Genomic DNA, 19,273 nt, shown 5'->3' on the forward strand with positions numbered 1-19,273 from the left:
GAACTCGTGGAGAAGGAGAGAGGGTTCAGACCTAGTGGAGAAGGAGAGAGGGTTCAGACCTAGTGGAGAAGGAGAGAGGGTTCAGAACTCGTGGAGAAGGAGAGAGGGTTCAGAACTCGTGGAGAAGGAGAGAGGGTTCAGAACTCGTGGAGAAGGAGAGAGGGTTCAGAACTCGTGGAGAAGGAGAGAGGGTTCAGACCTAGTGGAGAAGGAGAGAGGGTTCAGACCTAGTGGAGAAGGAGAGAGGGTTCAGACCTAGTGGAGAAGGAGAGAGGGTTCAGACCTCGTGGAGAAGGAGAGAGGGTTCAGACCTCGTGGAGAAGGAGAGAGGGTTCAGACCTCGTGGAGAAGGAGAGAGGGTTCAGACCTAGTGGAGAAGGAGAGAGGGTTCAGAACTCGTGGAGAAGGAGAGAGGGTTCAGACCTAGTGGAGAAGGAGAGAGGGTTCAGACCTAGTGGAGAAGGAGAGAGGGTTCAGAACTCGTGGAGAAGGAGAGAGGGTTCAGAACTCGTGGAGAAGGAGAGAGGGTTCAGAACTCGTGGAGAAGGAGAGAGGGTTCAGAACTCGTGGAGAAGGAGAGAGGGTTCAGACCTAGTGGAGAAGGAGAGAGGGTTCAGACCTAGTGGAGAAGGAGAGAGGGTTCAGACCTAGTGGAGAAGGAGAGAGGGTTCAGACCTCGTGGAGAAGGAGAGAGGGTTCAGACCTCGTGGAGAAGGAGAGAGGGTTCAGACCTCGTGGAGAAGGAGAGAGGGTTCAGACCTAGTGGAGAAGGAGAGAGGGTTCAGACCTCGTGGAGAAGGAGAGAGGGTTCAGACCTCGTGGAGAAGGAGAGAGGGTTCAGACCTCGTGGAGAAGGAGAGAGGGTTCAGACCTCGTGGAGAAGGAGAGAGGGTTCAGACCTCGTGGAGAAGGAGAGAGGGTTCAGACCTCGAGGAGAAGGAGAGAGGGTTCAGACCTAGTGGAGAAGGAGAGAGGGTTCAGACCTCGTGGAGAAGGAGAGAGGGTTCAGACCTCGTGGAGAAGGAGAGAGGGTTCAGACCTAGTGGAGAAGGAGAGAGGGTTCAGACCTAGTGGAGAAGGAGAGAGGGTTCAGACCTAGTGGAGAAGGCGAGAGGGTTCAGACCTCGTGGAGAAGGAGAGAGGGTTCAGACCTCGTGGAGAAGGAGAGAGGGTTCAGACCTCGTGGAGAAGGAGAGAGGGTTCAGACCTCGTGGAGAAGGAGAGAGGGTTCAGACCTCGTGGAGAAGGAGAGAGGGTTCAGACCTAGTGGAGAAGGAGAGAGGGTTCAGACCTAGTGGAGAAGGAGAGAGGGTTCAGACCTAGTGGAGAAGGAGAGAGGTTTCAGACCTAGTGGAGAAGGAGAGAGGTTTCAGACCTAGTGGAGAAGGAGAGAGGTTTCAGACCTCGTGGAGAAGGAGAGAGGTTTCAGACCTCGTGGAGAAGGAGAGAGGGTTCAGACCTCGTGGAGAAGGAGAGAGGGTTCAGACCTCGTGGAGAAGGAGAGAGGGTTCAGACCTAGTGGAGAAGGAGAGAGAGTTCAGACCTCGTGGAGAGAGGGTTCAGACCTCGTGGAGAGAGGGTTCAGACCTCGTGGAGAGAGGGTTCAGACCTCGTGGAGAAGGAGAGAGGGTTCAGACCTCGTGGAGAAGGAGAGAGGGTTCAGACCTCGTGGAGAAGGAGAGAGGGTTCAGACCTCGTGGAGAAGGAGAGAGGGTTCAGACCTCATGGAGAAGGAGAGAGGGTTCAGACCTCGTGGAGAAGGAGAGAGGGTTCAGACCTCGTGGAGAAGGAGAGAGGGTTCAGACCTCGTGGAGAAGGAGAGAGGGTTCAGACCTCGTGGAGAAGGAGAGAGGGTTCAGACCTCGTGGAGAAGGAGAGAGGGTTCAGACCTCGTGGAGAAGGAGAGAGGGTTGACGGTCCGTTCTGTGGTTCTCCTCAGATAGCGGTCCTGGAGGGCAGCGGTCCGTCTGCTGACCGCGTGGAGACCCAGTCAGGTCAGGACTTTGCAGAGGAAAGGAGATGGAGCAGCCAAGGGAGTGAAAGCCCCGTCACCAACACACAGTCTGTGGACTCTCTACTGTTAGGTAAGTAGGAGGCTAGGAGCCACCCTCCATTTACCACTAAAGGAGCGCGAGAGTGCGGATACGTCTCAAATGTCACCTTTTTTACTATACACTGAGTGCAAAAAACATTAGGAACATGACAGGATGACCAGGTGAAATTCAGCTGAAAGCTGTGATCCCTTATTGATGTCACCAACTTGACACAACTGTGAGAGGCATTGGAGTAAACATGAGCCGGCATCCCTGTGGAATGCTTTCAACACCTTGTAGAGTCCATGCACCAACGAATTGAGGCAGTTCTGAGGGCAAAAGGGGGTACAACTCAATATTAGAGGTGTTCCTAATGCTCACTAAATAGGGAATAGGGTGCAATTTGTGAAGCAGCCACAGTCTCTGAACCTCAGTGTCTGAGAATAGTGTACCTTGTGTAGTAGTGATGGAGAAAAAAAGTGACCCAGTCACTTATCGCAGTATTATTTTGGGATATTGAGCCAACATGTTTTCACCACTTTTATTTCCCCGACTGATCAAAACTCGTTTTCTCATGCTCTCGTCTCTCTGCACTAGACTCATAGTCAGCAATATGGTTGGAACATCGAATCGCAATTAGAATCGCAGTATTGAATCGTATCAGCAGTAACGTGATATTGTATCATGAGGTCCCTGACAATTCCCAGGCTTACTGTCTATTGTACCGAGCTGTGTTTTTGTCCCTCCTCCACAGATACAGACTGGAGCGAGCTGGTCCCTGAGACTGACCGCTTGGACACCAGTGCACACAAGGCCAAGGGCTTGCTGGCCCCAAGGAGGAATCGTCCGTCTCGCAACAAACTGAAGGAGAACATTGGCACGTCCACTTGCCAGTCGCAGGTCAGCTCAGAATGTTCTCTCATTCATTTTGGAAATAATATCAGGGTGAATAGTACTAGCTAATTCAAAGATACATCCTTCCTCATCTCCTTCTATTGACTGCATGTTCAATACCAATGTTCACATGTCAGTCCCATCACTGAGACACTGTTTGTCTCTTTAGTCATCACTGCTGACTGTGGTTTTCCCTCCAGGAGAACAAGGAAGAGGGGGAGGATGCAGAGGAGGACTATGCCAGGAGGAGGAGGTCCATCCAGGAGAGCCTGTCCCTGCCAGTGCCCATCTGTTACCCTGGGAACGGCCAGAAGGACGAGATCACCGAGGCTGGGGAGAGATCCAGGAGCAAGCTGGAGCTCTCCAGCAGCTCCTCCCTGCCCCCGTCCCAGAGAAACAGCGCCGAGAGTGGGAGCAGTCCTTCTCTGTCGCCGCCTAAAGATACCTCTTCGCTCTCGCCACACTCCCCCTCAGGGCTCCTGCGCAATGTCAAGAAAAGGGAGTCCAAGGGGAAGGGCAAGGAGCTTAAAGGTACTGTCCCATATCCAGAGATCAGTCTGCTAACCACAGCATTCTCCTCATACATTTACAAAACAAGATGTTGCTCCTATCACCACTGACTGTCACCATATGGATGTGTCCCTTACTGGCTCTCTGCTTGCAGCAGTTGATGTAATTATGTTATTTTGAAAATATGACTCTGTTACAGATGAGACAAATGAGAGTTCTTCAGCAGGAAAACCCAAAAAGACGATTTTTGGGTAAGTGCCTGAGAGAACGATTTTGTTTTCAATTTGACAGTCCTGTCAGTCCTGTGTTATCTAAAGCTTTTTGAAAACCAACAGTGGCCTTCGGAAGTCTGGTGGCAAAGGGAAGAAACATGACAAGGAGGCGATGCGAGCATCTCTGGACAGCAGGTATGGCATGTCTCTATGCTTGCTGTGTCACCACATCCTGGCTATGTCATCACCGTACACTCACAGCTCTGCTATCAGAGGACCTTAGTGCTATTGAAGAGACAATATGTCATTTGGAGACTTAGCTTATTTTTCTTCATTTTCCTAATGCCCAGGGGTTCTGCCGAGCTCCTGGAGGAATCTGGAGGGAACCTGTCCCCCTCTGAGTCCATGACCTCTATACCCACCTGTATGCCCTTCTCCTGGTTTGGGGATAGAGACAGAGACAGGGACAAGGAGCCCTCGTCCTCCAGCAGCAGCCTACCATACGCAGCCACTGAGACCAGCAGCGAGCAGAGCCAGGACCGCAAAAACAAGGTGAGCACGCGCACACAGCTGACCCCATCAAAAGACGGAAAGAAAAAGCACTCATAATCTAGACACAGATGTTTAGTCATTTCAGAATCACCAGTAACAAACAGAAGCAGAAGACGTTTGCATTAAGGAGAGATTGTATTAAGCCATTTTAATTGGAATGCCAAATCCAGCCGGTACTCAAAATTACATTTCATTAGCTACTACTAAAGCCATGTATTTAAAGAGTTGAGCCAGTATGATGCATTTGCATGACACCTCAACATTCTATGGCAGCCATGTTAGCTACCCATTAACATTACATGGGGGATGAATAAACAACGCTATGCAACTGAGTATTCAAAATTCTAAAAGTTGGCCTAACTCTCTAAATAGATGGCTCTGGCTACTACAAAGTGAAATGAAATGCCTTCCCTGTGTCACTGAACTGACCCCTCTCCGTCATTTCTGGACCAATTCATGTTATGTTTGCCAGTAATAAGACAGTGATTCATTGGTCAGTAGTCCACAGTTCAAGGTTTCTGCTCTGCATGGAAATAAATAGAGAATCCAGTCAAGAGATGTGCAGCTATCAGCCGGCCGGTGTCGTGTTTCCCAGCGAGGGATGATGACATTGCAGTTCAAAAGTAGTACCCTATATAGGGTGCTTTTTGAGACGCAGCCTCGTTATTAATCAGAGAGAGGAGGATTCACTGGCCTTTCAATGGCTTAGCAACCACAGAATTATCCCCATTTTTAAATGCATCTACTCAAACAGGCCTGACTAATTCACAACCAGGCTGCCTGGGGTGTAGATGGAGGCCAACAGCATCAAGGCTATGGGGAGATAGTGGACAGTGTGTGGGCAGTGTTGGCCACAAACAGTGTCTCCCCTGGTTCTGATGGCTGGGATTCTACTTCTCGGAGTCTGTGACCCATGGTCCTGTGCCAGCTAGAGCAGTGTGATCCACAGTGTAAAGTAGGGAGAACGACTTGACAAGCTCGCTCACTAACAGTCCTTCTTTCAAAACAGACAAATCTCTCCTGGTCCTCTTTATTCAGTCGCTCGTTAGATTTGGTACAGTATGATTTCCTTTTTCTCCCCCCACCATCTTAGAGGAGCTGGTAGACTAGAACTAACCCTTCATCTAGTGTTGTGATTGTTCATTTCGCATCTAGATCATACTAATTATACCCCCAAATTGATTTGTGTCTTCGTAGTGGAAATGGGTTTGTGGTAGTGTGTCGAGCACTCTAAATCTAACATTTCACATTCATATCGCACACGATTTGATGATTAGTATTAAGTGTCGTAGTAGAAGTAGTTTGTTTGTTTGTTTGTTTGTTTGGTGACTTTCACGTTATCCTATCCTAGGGATCAATCGATCTTTCACAAGCACACCACTTTTTCTTCAGAAAATGTACTGTTCTAGTTCTCAACCCTAAGTTCCATGTTTTACGGTACTACTGTGGATCACCTTCCTCCCTAGAGCATTACTCCCCAGAGTAAAGAACTGTTGTTTACCCACCCATGTGTTTGTCTAGTTAATGCGTTCCTCCTTGTTTCCACTTGTTCCAGAGTTTGTCAGTCATAGATGATTCAAACCCTGGCAGCCCCAGTTCAGACATCACAGGCTTAGTTGCAGAGCCCAATCTGTCTGGGCGCTCGCATACTTTAGTCTTCTCGTCCAGTGAGGTGAGTGCTCTCTCTCTTTGTTCCACGTCCACAAAAGCCCGTGTGGGATGGTGCTGCTCAGATGTCTCTGAGACGGGACAGTCTCAAAGCATGCTCTTTGCCCCCTTGTGGCTGTGATGATGGAATTGTGAATGGCCGCCGGAGAATGAAGTTGCATGTGTGTGATGAAGTTGTCTGTGTGGTGTTAAAAGACGTTTCTGTCTTTAGCTTTGGGGTCCTTGATGTGCAGTCAACTAGCTGAACTAGCAGAAGAGAGTCCTTCGTTAGACCGTAGAATGATCTGTGCTGCTCCTGTGTCTGCTTGGTGGAAAGGAACATTCCTTTGTAGATGGTGTTGGATTGTGTGTATGGCTGTGTTTTGTGGCTGTATGGCTTATCTCGTTGGTGGTTCAGTTGATAAGTGATTTTTATTTATACTCAGATAAACGTTAAGACCAAAGCCCTGCCTACTATACTCAAACAAGCCAGGTATGCCAGGTAGAACAAAACAAACATGCTGCATGTCGTGGCCTCTTCCACTTAACAGCGTTGTGACAAACTCTGAATTGTCCAGTGCACACAGCTTTTTTTTATGGGATTTGTCACTTTGCACCGTGCCATGATATTTTGATATTGTGCTTACATATTGTCATGTAACTGACATTGATTCGCTATGTAATACGTTACTGTTGTTTTGTTAGTTTTCTTGGGATGGCATGTTTTTCTTGGTGTTCCGTAGACCCTGGATGATGAGCCAGTGCCCACGGGGAAGGAGTACCAATGGCAGAACCGCCCTGTCTCAGAGTGGACCAATCAGCAAATCTGTCACTGGTTGATGGGCATGAACATGGACCAATACACTCCTGAGTTCACTGCCAAGGGTGTGGATGGCCATCAGCTCATGCACCTGGACAGTGACAAGTTGAAGGTGAGAGGGCATCACAAGCAACAAGGCCAAAGAAAATGTAAAGGTAGACTGAGCGATATGACATAGATGTAAAAAGCATAGCGGGTCAATTTCTGCAACAACTAAGAGCGTTGAGAGCGCAAGGCTTCACTTCTCCAGTGTTTTGGTGCCCTGGCTACCACGCTGTGAACAGTGCGGGAAACCCTTGCACATGCGCAGATACTGTGCAAGAGCGAGGTCTTGCATCTCGCTCATCTCAATATCAGTCAGGTTTCTAATGCCTTGACTGCCACCTAATGGCCAAACATAAACTGGGTGAATTTCACAATAATTTACACTAACACGGTGCATAAGGAGAATGACACATAATAAACCAGAGGAAATTGTCAGATGTTTATGTGCATTTCAGAAAGTAGTGTTCTAGAATGTGACCCGTGATGTTTGTCCCGTCAGGCCCTGGGTGTGTCCAGCCAAAGTGACCGGGCCACCATCAAGAAGAAGCTGAAGGACATGAGGAAGGCCCAGGAGAAGCTGGAGAAACAGAGGGAGAAAAGGGAGAAGGAGGCACGACGCAGCGGGAGGCTGCCTCCCAACACTGACTCTGTCTGCTGAGCTTCCCTAGAAGCGGGTGAGTGGGTGAGTGGGTGACCCACTCTCTGTCGTAACATAATCCAATGTCCCTCGGGTGAGGCAGGACATTCAACGACCCCTGTATCTGTTCTGTTTCACCTATAGGCCTAAGTAAGTGCCATCCACTTCACAGTAGTTACTAAGAGAGCACAAGCACAGTCACACACAGTACTGAGACTATAACGGCCAGTAATGATAATGCTAGCTTAACAGTGTTGACTTAATGTGCCAATTGGAAGAATCATCTGAAAATAGCCCTATTTGTCATTGGGTTATTCACAAGAACACACAAGCTGGCTCTGCTTTTTAATCAAATCAAACACACTGACAGTCCTGTTTCCAGCAGTATCTGTATCACGTCATCATTGTGATAGATTGGGGAAACGGGGATTTCTGAAAGTGATACTGTAATATTGACAAGTGTTGGAGACATGACCAATAACAAAACCCAACATGTTTTTTTACCACTATAAAGCTATAGAAGTACTTTTATCCATTTTAAAAGTTTCCAGATATGTAGTTGCAGCATTTGTGCACATTTACCCATACAACAAGTGGAATGAATTCAGTACGGCTTTGTGGTTTTTATATTGTATTTTTGCTAGCATAACTTTCCTGTAACCATGTACAGATCTTTTCTTGACGGAACTTTGTACAGTTATTGAGATAAAAGCACTATATTGTCTTTTAAGCTTCAAAGCGTGAGAGGGTGTATACATTGTTTTATTAACTGCATAACTTTTAAAAAATTATTAAGGTTCATAATTTTATATACACTTTTTCTACTAAGTAGAATAGCCACTAGGATGAGAGAATTTTTGCTAAATGAAAGGAATCAAGTAATGGCAACGAACAATGCTGCTGATCCCCTCCCCAACTGTGCCTGTTTCGAGAATGGAGGATGTACTACTCTGTGGTCCTATTGTGCCGAAGAGGTTTACGTGTTGCTGAGATGGTACCAAGACATGCAATATTATTGTACACTGCATGCACTGCTTGCTGACAGGGTGTGGGGTCCATGGAAGTGTGTGCGCCTGTGACAATAAATCCATTGAATGGTTGGCTGTGTCTGTTGGGTGCATGTTGAACTTGTCCATACCCAAGCATTTTTTTCAATGTACATTATAAATTCAAGAATGATTCGTTTATATTTTGGATGTAAAAACACTAGTTTGATTCCCTCCACTTGTTCTAATACAAAGAGCTAGATCTTATTATTCTATTCATGGTACATATTGTAAAAGCAGCATAAAATAAACAAATTCTCACACCAGATTCTGTTGTGGTTGTATTCTGTGCTTTACTGGGAGGTCTAATGGTTTATGCATTCAAGAGATGGTAGACTGCTAAGTTCAACAAATGGACACTTTAATAGTCAACACAATACATACAAAAGTATGTGGACACCCCTTCAAAAAATGTGTTGATTTGGCTATATCAGCCACACCCGTTGCTGACAAGTGTATAAATCCAGCACACAGCCATTCAATCTCCATAGTAAAACATTGGCAGTAGAATGGCCTTACTGAAGAGCTCAGTGTCTTACAACGTGGCACCGTCATAGGATGCCACCTTTCCAACAAGTCAGTTTGTCAAATTCCTGCCCTGGTCAACTGTAAGTGCTGTTATTGTGAAGTGGATACGTCTAGGAGCAACAACGGCTCAGCCGCGACGTGGTAGATCATACAAGCAGAACGGGACTGCCGATTGCTGAAGCGCGTAGCCTGTAAAAATTGTCCATCCTCGGTCGAATCTTGGTTTGGCAGATGCCAGGAGAACGCTTTGCCTGCCCCAATGCAGTGCCAAGTGTAAAGTTTGGTGGAGGAATAATGGTCTGGGGCTGTTTTTCATAGTTCGGGCTAGGCCCCTTAGTTCCAGTGAAAGGAAATCTTAACTCTACAGCATACAATGACATTCTGTGCTTCCAACAGTTTGGAGAAAGCCCTTTCCTGTTTCAGCTTGACAATGCCTGCGTGCACAAAGCGAGGTCCATACAGAAATGGTTTGTCGGTCGGTGTGGAAGAACTTGACTGTCCTGCACAGAGCACCGACCTCAACCCCATCGAACACCTTTGGGATGAATTGGAATGCCGACTGCGAGCCAGGCCTAATCCCCCAACATCAGTGCCGACCTCACTAATGCTTTTGTGACCGAATTTAAGCAAGTGCCTGCAACATTGTACCAACATCTAGTGGAAAGCCTTCCCAGAAGAGTGGAGGCTATTATAGCACCAAAGGGGTGACCCACTCCATATTAAATGCACATGATTTTGGAATGAGATGTTTGACGAGCAGATGTCCAAATACTTTTGGTTATGTAGTGTAAATACAACCATGCAAAAGTCATATTAACTGGCAATTCTGTACTGACGATATGTATTAGTTAAATAGGTAAACAATGATACCAACCAAGAAGTTCCTTACCTTCTTCCACTTCCCTACTCCATTTTTGTGGTAATGCTGCAACCAGTTGGTTGTAATTTTGGATAGAGCAGATTTCCATATATTTTTGTTAATTGCATGTGTGACTTAACTCCACCAGTCCTATTTATGATATAATTTACAAAGATCTTTATCTCTAATTTTATCATCAATTAGTATATTTGAGTTTAACCATAATATTTGTTCTGCCTTTTCTGGTGGATTAAACTGAAATTGCAACCAGCTTTATATGGCTTGTTTTAAAAAATAGTGATATTTTGGAGACAATTTCATTTTCCAATAATCTAAAGTGAGCGGTTGTAATCTGAATAAAGGGAAAAAGGACATTCTTGAACATGGGATGAGCCATTGTTACAAATCTGCTTTAAGTATAGCTTTTCTATGACTGAAGATTTTAGTGAGAGGTCCTATGCTTTAATATTTAATAATTTCTGACCTCCGAATTCATATTCATTATATAAACAGGCCCATTACATTTTTTCTGACTTGCCATTCCAAGTAAAACATATATTTATTTTTCTTGCCGTTAGGTGTAGGCAGGGCCATAAGTAAATAGGTCAACTGGGATATGACTAAAGTTGAAATCAGGGCGATTTTTCCACAAATAGATAGGTATTGACCTTTTCATGGTAGCAAGATCTTACCTATTTTTGCAAACTTTCTATTAAAATGTATGAATACCGAGCATGTCCACTTCACCGTCAGACCATTTTATTGGTAAACTACACGGTAATGTAAAAGTTTTATTTTTTTGCGATCCAATACGTAATACGGTGCACTTCAGTTGTAATCCAGAGGTTCAAAAATGAAGTAGATCCTTTATGAGGCTGTGCAGGGATCCAAATAGAGGATTTAAAAGAAAGCAGGAATCATCAGCATACAATGAAACCTTTGTTTTTCAGCCATGGATTTCTAGACCCTTGATATTATTGTTGGATCTGATTTTAATAGCTAACATTTCAATGGCCATAATAAATAGATATGCCGATAGTGGACAACTTTGTTTTACTCCTCTTAACAGTTTAATACTTTCAGAGATGTAGACATTATTTACTATTTTACACCTGGGGTTACTACACATAACTTTAACTCATTGTATAAGAGATTTTCCAATATTAAAATAGTCAAGGTATTTATATATAAATTCCAGTCGTACTTCATCAAAAAGGTATTTTCAAAGTCAGTTCATAGGCCCACCCACTGGGGAAACAGGCCCAGCCAATCATAATGAGTTTTCCCCCACAAGAGGGCTTTATTACAGACAGAAATACTCCTCAGCACCCCTCACAAATGATCCCGCAGGTGAAGAAGCCAGATGTGGAGGTCCTGGGCTGGCGTGGTTACACGTGATCTGCTGTTGTGAGGCGGGTTGGACGTACTGCCAAATTCTCTAAAATGATGGAGGCGGCTTATGGCAAACCCCCCAAAAATCTATTTAATTTATAGGTTGTAATGCAACAAAATAGGAAATATGCCAAGGGGGTGAATACTTTTGCAAGGCACTGTATGCAAATATGAAAAAAAATAGGAGTTAATGTGTTTTTAGCTCATTTACATATCAGGTTAGAAAATGACATTTGATTAAAAAATATATTTTTTAAATAAATTATAAAATAGTTTGTAAGCTTTTAAATTATATCAAACACAACCTTATATTTTCCAGTGATGAAGACATGCGTGTCTCATGTGATGGTGAGGCATGCAAAATGGGTCAACTTATCTCCTGAATGTTTTGTCATTCATGTCCAAAAAGTCCCTATCTGACCACTTCTTTTTTAATCAAAAGAAATACTGTCAAAAAAGTTATTGAATTCAAATGGATTTACTCTGCTATAACAAGTGACATATTCACTGTGCTGGTTAAGCAGCATCCTAATGGATATTCTGCTCATGTAGAAGCGTTCCAGGAAATACTGAACGTTCTGGCTGACGATGGGGTCTGTGCCATAGGTCTCCTTGTACTCCACAACCCCCTGGGCCAGTCGGGATGACGTCATTGTGACGGTTTCGGATCTTTATAACAGCATCAGTGAAACTGTGAAGACCGAGACCAAAGGAATTATGATCCACAGGAGGAATGGGCCTACAATTACAGTGATGTGTTCATCCACAGGAGGAATGGGCCAACAATTACAGTGATGTGTTCATCCACAGGAGGAATGGGCCTATAACATACCACTTTACTTATTTCATATGTATATACTGTATTCTAGTCAATGCCACTTCGACATTGCTCGTACTAATATTTACATATTTCTTAATCCCATTCTTTTACTTTTAGATTTGTGTATTGTTGTGAATTGTTAGATACTACTGCACTGTTGGAACTAGGAAGACAAGCATTTCGCTACAGCAGCAATAACATCTGCTAAATATGTGTATGTGACCAATAACATTTGATTTGATTTGAATAACGAAACATGATCATCGTCTTACTCATATGTGACTTTCTCATCATCAGCATCTTTCTTCTTGAACTCCATAATGTCTTGAAGACTTTACATATACCCCCCCCCATTGGTAATGTTATTTATAGGCCTGTTGGAACATGCATAACAGAAGATGGGGGTTTAGCTTGGTGGAATCAGCCTGAATGCTGCGTTCACCATTCTGTTTTACTGAAGTGAAATAGAACGGTAAACACAGCGATCAGGCTTGTTCCCCCAGGCTAGAAGGGAGTGAGCTAGGCCTAAAATAAGAGTAATCACCAACTCTATACCAACCGTACTGATGGAGTCTTTAGCAGATGATCTGGTAACAACCTGATCTCCTTCATTTTGTACCTCACAGGTAGCTCCCGTCGCAGGAATGTAAACAATGTTCTCACACATGCATTTTCACCAGACCCTGAATGTGAAATGGAACAAACATGACTGATAGGTTAGTTTGATGAAAGATATGAAACAGGTGAAGGAGCTATATAAAACAGTACCAGTCAAAAGTTTGGACACAACTACTCATTCGTTTTTCTTTATTTTTTACTTTTTTCTACATTGTAGAATAATAGTGAAGACATCAAAACTATGAAATAACACAAATGGAATCATGTAGTAACCAAAAAAAAGTGATTTTATATTCTTCAAAGTAGCCACCATTTGCCTTGACAGCTTTGCACATTCTTGGCATTATCGCTACCAGCTTTTTAATAATTTTTTAAATTTAACTTGGCAAGTCGGTTAAGAACAAAATCTTATTTACAATGATGGCTTACCCCGGCCAAACCCTAACCTGGATGACGCTGGGCCAATTGTGCGCCGCCCTATGGGACTCCCAATCACGGCCAGTTGTGATACAGCCTGGAATCAAACCAGGGTCTGTAGTGATGCCTCTAGCACTGAGATGCAGTGCCACCTTCGGTAGCTGGAATGATTTTTCCAACAGTCTTGAAGGAGTTCCCACATACGCTGTGTCGAGGTCGGTGTGGAAGAACTTGACTGGCCTGCACAGATCACCGACCTCAACCCCCATTGAACACCTTTGGGATGAATTGGAACGCCGACTGCGAGCCAGGCCTAATCGCCCAACATTAGTGCCAGACATCACTAATGCTCTTGTGGCTGAATGGAAGCAAGTCCCAGCAGAAATGTTCCAACATCTAGTGGAAAGCCTTCCCAGAAGAGTGGAGGCTGTTATTGCAGCCAAGGGGGATACCTACTCCATATTAATGCCCAAGGTTTTGGAATGAGATGTTCGACGTGCAGGTGTACATACTTTCGGCCATGTAATATATATATATACACAGTGCATTCGAAAAGTATTCAGACCCCTTTACTTTTTCCACATTTTGTTACGTTCCAGCCTTGTTCTAAAATTGATTAAATACATTTTTGAAAATCCTCATCAATCTACACACAATATCCCATAATGACAAAGCGAAAACAGGTTTTTAGAAATGTTTGCAAATGTATTTAAAAAAAACAACACTTTATTTACATAAGTATCCAGACCCTTTGCTATGAAACTCGATATTGAGCTCAGGTGCATCCTGTTTCCATTGATCATCTTTGAGATGGTTCCACAAATTGATTGCAGTCCACCTGTGGTAAATTCAATTGATTGGACATGATTTGGAAATACGGAGCAAAAACCAAACCATTAGGTCGAAGGAATTGTCCGTCTGACAGAGCTCCAGAGTTCCTCTGTGGAGATGGGAGAACCTTCCAGAAGGACAACCATCTCTGCAGCAGTCCATCAATCAGGTAGAGAGTTTATGGTAGAGCAGCCAGACCGAAGCCACTTCTCAGCAAAAGGCACATGACAGCCCTTTTGGAGTTTGCCAAAAGACACCTAAAGACTCTCAGACCATGAGAAACAAGATTTTCTGGTCTGATGAATACAAGATTGAACTCTTTGGCCTGAATGCAAAGCATCACTTCTGAAGGAAACCTGGCACCATCCCTATGGTGAAGCATGGGTGGCAGCATCATGCTGTGGGGATGTTTTTCATCGGCAGGGACTGGGACACTAGTCAACATCGAGGGAAAGATGAACGGAGCAAAATACAGAGAGATCCTTGATGAGTGCTCAGGACCTCAGACAGGGGTGAAGGTTTACCTTCCAACAGGACAACAACCCTAAGCACACAGCCAAGACAACACAGGAGTGGCTTCGGGACAAGGCTCTGAATGTCCTTGAGTGGCCCAGCCAGAGCCCGGACTTGAACCTGATCAAACATCTCTGGAGACCTGAAAATAGCTTTGTAGCGACGCTTCCCAGCCAAACTGACAGAGCTTGAGAGGATTTGCGACGGGATTGAGCCAGCCAGAGCTGGCGCCCGGGGGGAACCACCTGCACCATGGCCCGTTAAGGCAGCCAAGAGAGCAGAGGGACCCATATGTGGCGTTCACCAGTTGATGTCCAGTGCAGTGGCTACCCAAGTGAGTAGGCTCCTCATAGCCTCTCCAGCTGCTGTGCCAAGCTTGTAGTGTCATACCCAAGAAAACTCGAGGCTGTAATCGATGCCAAAGGTGCTTTTGAATACTCATGTAAATGTCATCAGTTTTTTTTATTGCAATATGGGATATGTGTAGATTGAGGGACATTTTTTAAAATTCATTTTAGAGTAAGGCTGTTACGTAAGAAAATATGGAAAAGGCAAAGGGGTCTGATTCCTTTCCGAATGCACTGTGTGTGTGATATATATATTTATATAGTGTACAAAACATTATAAACACCTGCTCTTTGCATGACAGACTACCCAGGTGAAAACTATGATCCTTTTTAATGTCACCCGTTAAATCCACTTCAATCAATGTAAATGAAGGCGAGGAGACAGGTTAAATTAGGGGGGTGCAACTCAATATCAGGAAGGTATGGCTAATGTTTTGTACACTGTGTATAGCCTGCCCTGCCACAATGACGTTAGCAATCAGTTGACTAAAAGCGTTGAGATTCAAGTCCGTTTACCGAAGTCCAAGAATTGTTTCATTGAGAGTGGTGAAGGGGAGAATCTGGAGTAGTAATCAATATGCTTTCTCATGAAGGAGGCGTTGCCCATCAAGGCCCTTACGATCCTCCTTTTGACCGATTTAGCTCACATTCACAGTTGATAAACGGACGTGGATCGAAATGATTCAGTTCACGGCGTTCAACAGCTGCTTGCCCAATATTGTTGACAGTGCGGAATGTAGTTAGCCTTCATCACCTACTGTTTACCTAGCTTTCATGAATTTCGTCTCCAACCATAACGGTCCACAAAGTAAATTACGTTAGTTTACAATATATTTACACAAGCTAGCCAGCTGGCTTAGTGCAACTTGCAGGCGTATTTAGCTAGCGTGCTGGAGCACATCTTCATTCAAGTCGACTGGAACTGGTTCGTAGCAGTTCCTAGAAACAAAGTTACTTTGCGTCAAACATATTTGTACATTTGACTTATCATACTGTCTAAATGAAACCATATAGCTTTAAGTTTTCTTGTGCTAACTTGCACGATGCATGCTAGCAGTCAAAACAAACACGAGCTTTCTTATTGGTCCAGGGTCCTTGACTTCACACGTACGTCACTTTAGTAGGCATGTAGAAGTGCCTGTTTTATTTGAGCCTTAGATATTTAGAGACATGCTATGTCCACACTACTCACAAAAGGATGTGGAAACTGAGCTGCACTTACTATCCTCCTGCCAAATGTACGACCATATTAGAGACACATATTTCCCTCAGATTACACAGACCCAAAACAAATCCAATTTTGATAAACTTCCTTTTCTATTGGGTGAAATACCACAGTGTGCAATCATAGCAGCAATATTTGTGACCTGTTGACACAATAAAATGGCAACCAATGAAAGGGGAGAGGAAAGGGGGTTATGTTTCACTATATGGATCACTCCAATATATTGGTATCACTCTGCGGCGGAGAGATACACCCGAGGTGAGGATTTACAGATTTACTCAAGGTGTACACCTGTGTCACGGCTGGGGTCCGCCCCTATATATAGACCCCATGGCCGCGACACACGTTCTCTTTTATTTTCTCGGCGGACGTCCGTATGATTTGAGGTACAAACTTTCCGAAGTTCGCTTAGTAAGTGTAATATCTTGCGTGGAAGTATACTTACCGGACGTACTATCTTGTCCCAGACCTGCTGTTTTTAACTCTCTAGAGAAAGCAAGAGCGGTAGACATACTCTGAAGGATTGACTATGAAAAGCCAACCGACATTTTCTCCTGAGGTGCTGACCTGTGCTTCTACACCTGCATTGCTTGCTGTTTTGGGCTGGGTTTCTGTACAGCACTTTGTGACATCAGCTGATGTAAGAAGGGCTTTATAAATTAATTTGACTGATTGATTGATTGGCTGTTTGCAGCCTGGAGCAGCTGGCCACATGGCCAGCCCCTCTTGAGTGCTCCACTCGCTGCGTGCAGTTGATCTGTATCTTCCGCCCGTGTTTCGTTAACATTACACTAAGACTCCGTGTGCATTAATATATTGGTGGCTATTGCTGCCACAAACTGTAATTTACCTTGCACAACTTGCCGACTGGCTTGTTCTATGTGTGTTGTGAATTGCTTTAACATGCTTCTGCTCTCTGCTAACTATCCTGCAGGGTTTTTTCTTGTTCTTTCCCCTGCAGAGTGTGAGTATCGTGGTGGGCTTTCCACTACGTTGAGACATTAACTTTGGAGTTCCTTAAAGGGCGTTACTCCATATGGTTCTGTTTTTACTGCTTGGATATTAAACCTGTAGGTAATATTGCAGGTGGCGTAAAACAAATAAATCAAAATCCATTACCTGGTTGCTGTTTTTTGTCTGCCTGTTTTTCCCACACGGGTCTTCCCCGTATTTTGCAGAGGTACTGGGTAATTTACCCCTCACCGGTTCCTATTCCTCCAAGCGGGTCACGATATAAGCTCTCCCAGGGTGTCGAAACCCTGTTCCATGGCCTTGTTGGCTTGGTTGAGCCTATGGCTTCCCTTTGTGACAAGTGTGATGATGTCAACCGTCACCACCATAGGGACGTACCTGGGAGACCCAGGTGCTCGGTTACATGGACCTGAGGGATGCATACTTCCATGTTCCTGTTCACCCAGCTCATTGGCAGTACCTCCGATTCACTTTTGAAGGGACAGCTTACGAATTCATGTTTCTTCCCTTCGGCCTCTCCTTGGCACCCCGCACTTTCACAAAGTGGATGCTGTCCTGGCACCTCTCACGTCCTGAGGATTGTTGATCCTCAATTACCTGGACGATTGGCTGATTTGTTTCCCGACCAGGACCCAGGTTCTGTCAGACAGAGACATGCTCCTGATCCACATCGACAGGCTGGGCATTACTGTAAAGGACAAGAAGAGTCATCTGACGCACACCCAGAGGGTGGCCTTCATTGGCATGGAACTGGACTCAGTCCTCATGAGAGCACGCCTGCCCACCAGAAGGGTTCAGGGGATCTTATCTTGCCTCGACCACTTTCGGCAAGGGTGGGTGGTATCCGCCTGACCTGCCAACACCTGTTGGGCTTGCTGACGGCGGCCTCGTTGCTGATTCCTCTGGGCCTGCTCCATCTCCGGCCTCTTCAATGGTGGTTCAACTCCCACCGGCTGCACCTGAAGTGCCACTGTCCCCGCCAGCTGTGGGTGACCACACAGGGCCTCAGGGCATTGAGGTGGCGCTGTCGCTCCTTTCTCTCAGGTGGGGTGGAGATGCTGAGGATGTGCCGCCGGGAGCTGGTCAGCACAGACGCCTCCCATCGGCTGGGGGGGGTGTGACCAAGGGCTGGTCGGCCAGCGGCTGTTTGCTACCCCCTTGGAGCGGCAGGCACATCAATTCACTACAGCTCTGAGCTGTACTGCTGTTCCTGCGGTCTTTCCTTCCACATCTGAAAGGAAGACATGTCCTGGTGAGAACAGACAACACCACAGTGGTGGTTTACATCAACCATCAGGGTGGACTGAGGTCCCACTGCCTCAATCTTATAGCACGGGAGCTCCTTCTCTGGGCTCAGGGAAGTCTAGCGTCTCTAGGCGCAGCACACGTACCTGACATCCTGAGTGTGGCAGTGAATATGCTCTTGAGGGAGGGCCCGCCACCTTGGGACTGGAGCCTACATCCCCAGGTGGTGCAGCACCTGTGGGACAAGTTCGGGAGGGCGCAGGTGGACCTGTTGCCTCCCTGGACAATGCACACTGCCCCCTGTGGTACTCCATGTCGGAGCCACCAGGGCCTCTGGGCTTGGATGCTCTGGCTCATGATTGGCCAGGGCTGGAGCTTTATGCATTTCCCTCTTTTTCCCCTGATCCAGGCTGTGCTGGACAGGACCAGGATGGCAGAGCATCGTCTGCTTCTGGTGGCCCCATACTGGCCCAGACGACCCTGGTTCAGCCTTCCCCTGTCCCTGTTGTGTGGGACACCTTGGCAACTTCCCCTGAGACCTGACTTGCAGTCTCAGGCCGGGGAACTCTGTGGCATCCGAGGCCATACGGCCTCAGTCTGTGGGCTTGGCCACTGAACGGCACCAATGGTCCATGTTAGGACTACAGGAGGGTGTAATGAACACCATGCAGAATGCAAGGGTGTCGGCTACAACCGCGGCATATCAGTTGCCCTGGTGGTTGTTCTGCTCTTGGTGCACTGGTATTGAGGTTGTGCCCGAGTTATGCGGCGTGCAGTATGTCATCCAATACCTGCAGTCTTGCTTGGATGAGGGCTTGGCAGCCTCTACACTGAGAGCGTATTTGGCGGCAATATCTGCCTGCCATGTGGGGTGGATGGACAGGCCAGTGGGGCGCCATCCCTTGGTCTCCAAGTTTATGAAGGGGGTTTGTCACCTGCGTCCAGCTAGGACCCGCTCAATGGCGAGCTAGGATCTGAATGTGGTCTTGGCAGCTTTGGCAAAGACGCTTTTCGAACCGTTGGAGTCTGCCTCCCCAAAACACCTCTCTATGAAGGAGGTTTTCTTGGTCGCGATTACTTCCATGTAGAGGGTGGGTGAGCTCCATGCTC

At 45.9% G+C, this 19,273-nt stretch overlaps 1 protein-coding gene and 1 long non-coding RNA gene across 3 annotated transcripts in view; one reads left to right on the forward strand and one right to left on the reverse strand.

Annotated features, from left to right (window-relative positions):
• Positions 1 to 8,664, forward strand: part of ppp1r9ala (protein phosphatase 1 regulatory subunit 9A-like A) — a 39,334-nt gene extending 30,670 nt beyond the window's left edge. The window contains exons 11-20 of one of the 2 annotated variants that reach the window (XM_055870552.1): positions 1,940 to 2,084; positions 2,788 to 2,933; positions 3,128 to 3,458; positions 3,637 to 3,688; positions 3,773 to 3,844; positions 4,000 to 4,201; positions 5,211 to 5,255; positions 5,757 to 5,873; positions 6,592 to 6,780; positions 7,213 to 8,664. In XM_055870552.1, the coding sequence (XP_055726527.1) occupies positions 1,940 to 2,084; positions 2,788 to 2,933; positions 3,128 to 3,458; positions 3,637 to 3,688; positions 3,773 to 3,844; positions 4,000 to 4,201; positions 5,211 to 5,255; positions 5,757 to 5,873; positions 6,592 to 6,780; positions 7,213 to 7,371 (1,458 nt within the window). In that variant the 3' untranslated portion in view covers positions 7,372 to 8,664. The remainder of the gene's footprint in view (positions 1 to 1,939; positions 2,085 to 2,787; positions 2,934 to 3,127; positions 3,459 to 3,636; positions 3,689 to 3,772; positions 3,845 to 3,999; positions 4,202 to 5,210; positions 5,256 to 5,756; positions 5,874 to 6,591; positions 6,781 to 7,212) is intronic. The other variant, XM_055870553.1, reaches the window with a different exon arrangement.
• Positions 8,658 to 15,478, reverse strand: LOC129816274 (uncharacterized). Its single transcript, XR_008753535.1, has 3 exons — positions 13,043 to 15,478; positions 12,555 to 12,678; positions 8,658 to 11,866 (listed from the first exon to the last, which is right to left on the reverse strand). It is a non-coding gene; the product is annotated as an uncharacterized LOC129816274 (long non-coding RNA).
• Positions 15,479 to 19,273: the final 3,795 nt, after the last annotated feature.

Source organism: Salvelinus fontinalis, chromosome 19, assembly GCF_029448725.1.
Source record: "Salvelinus fontinalis isolate EN_2023a chromosome 19, ASM2944872v1, whole genome shotgun sequence".
Taxonomy (NCBI): domain Eukaryota; kingdom Metazoa; phylum Chordata; class Actinopteri; order Salmoniformes; family Salmonidae; genus Salvelinus; species Salvelinus fontinalis.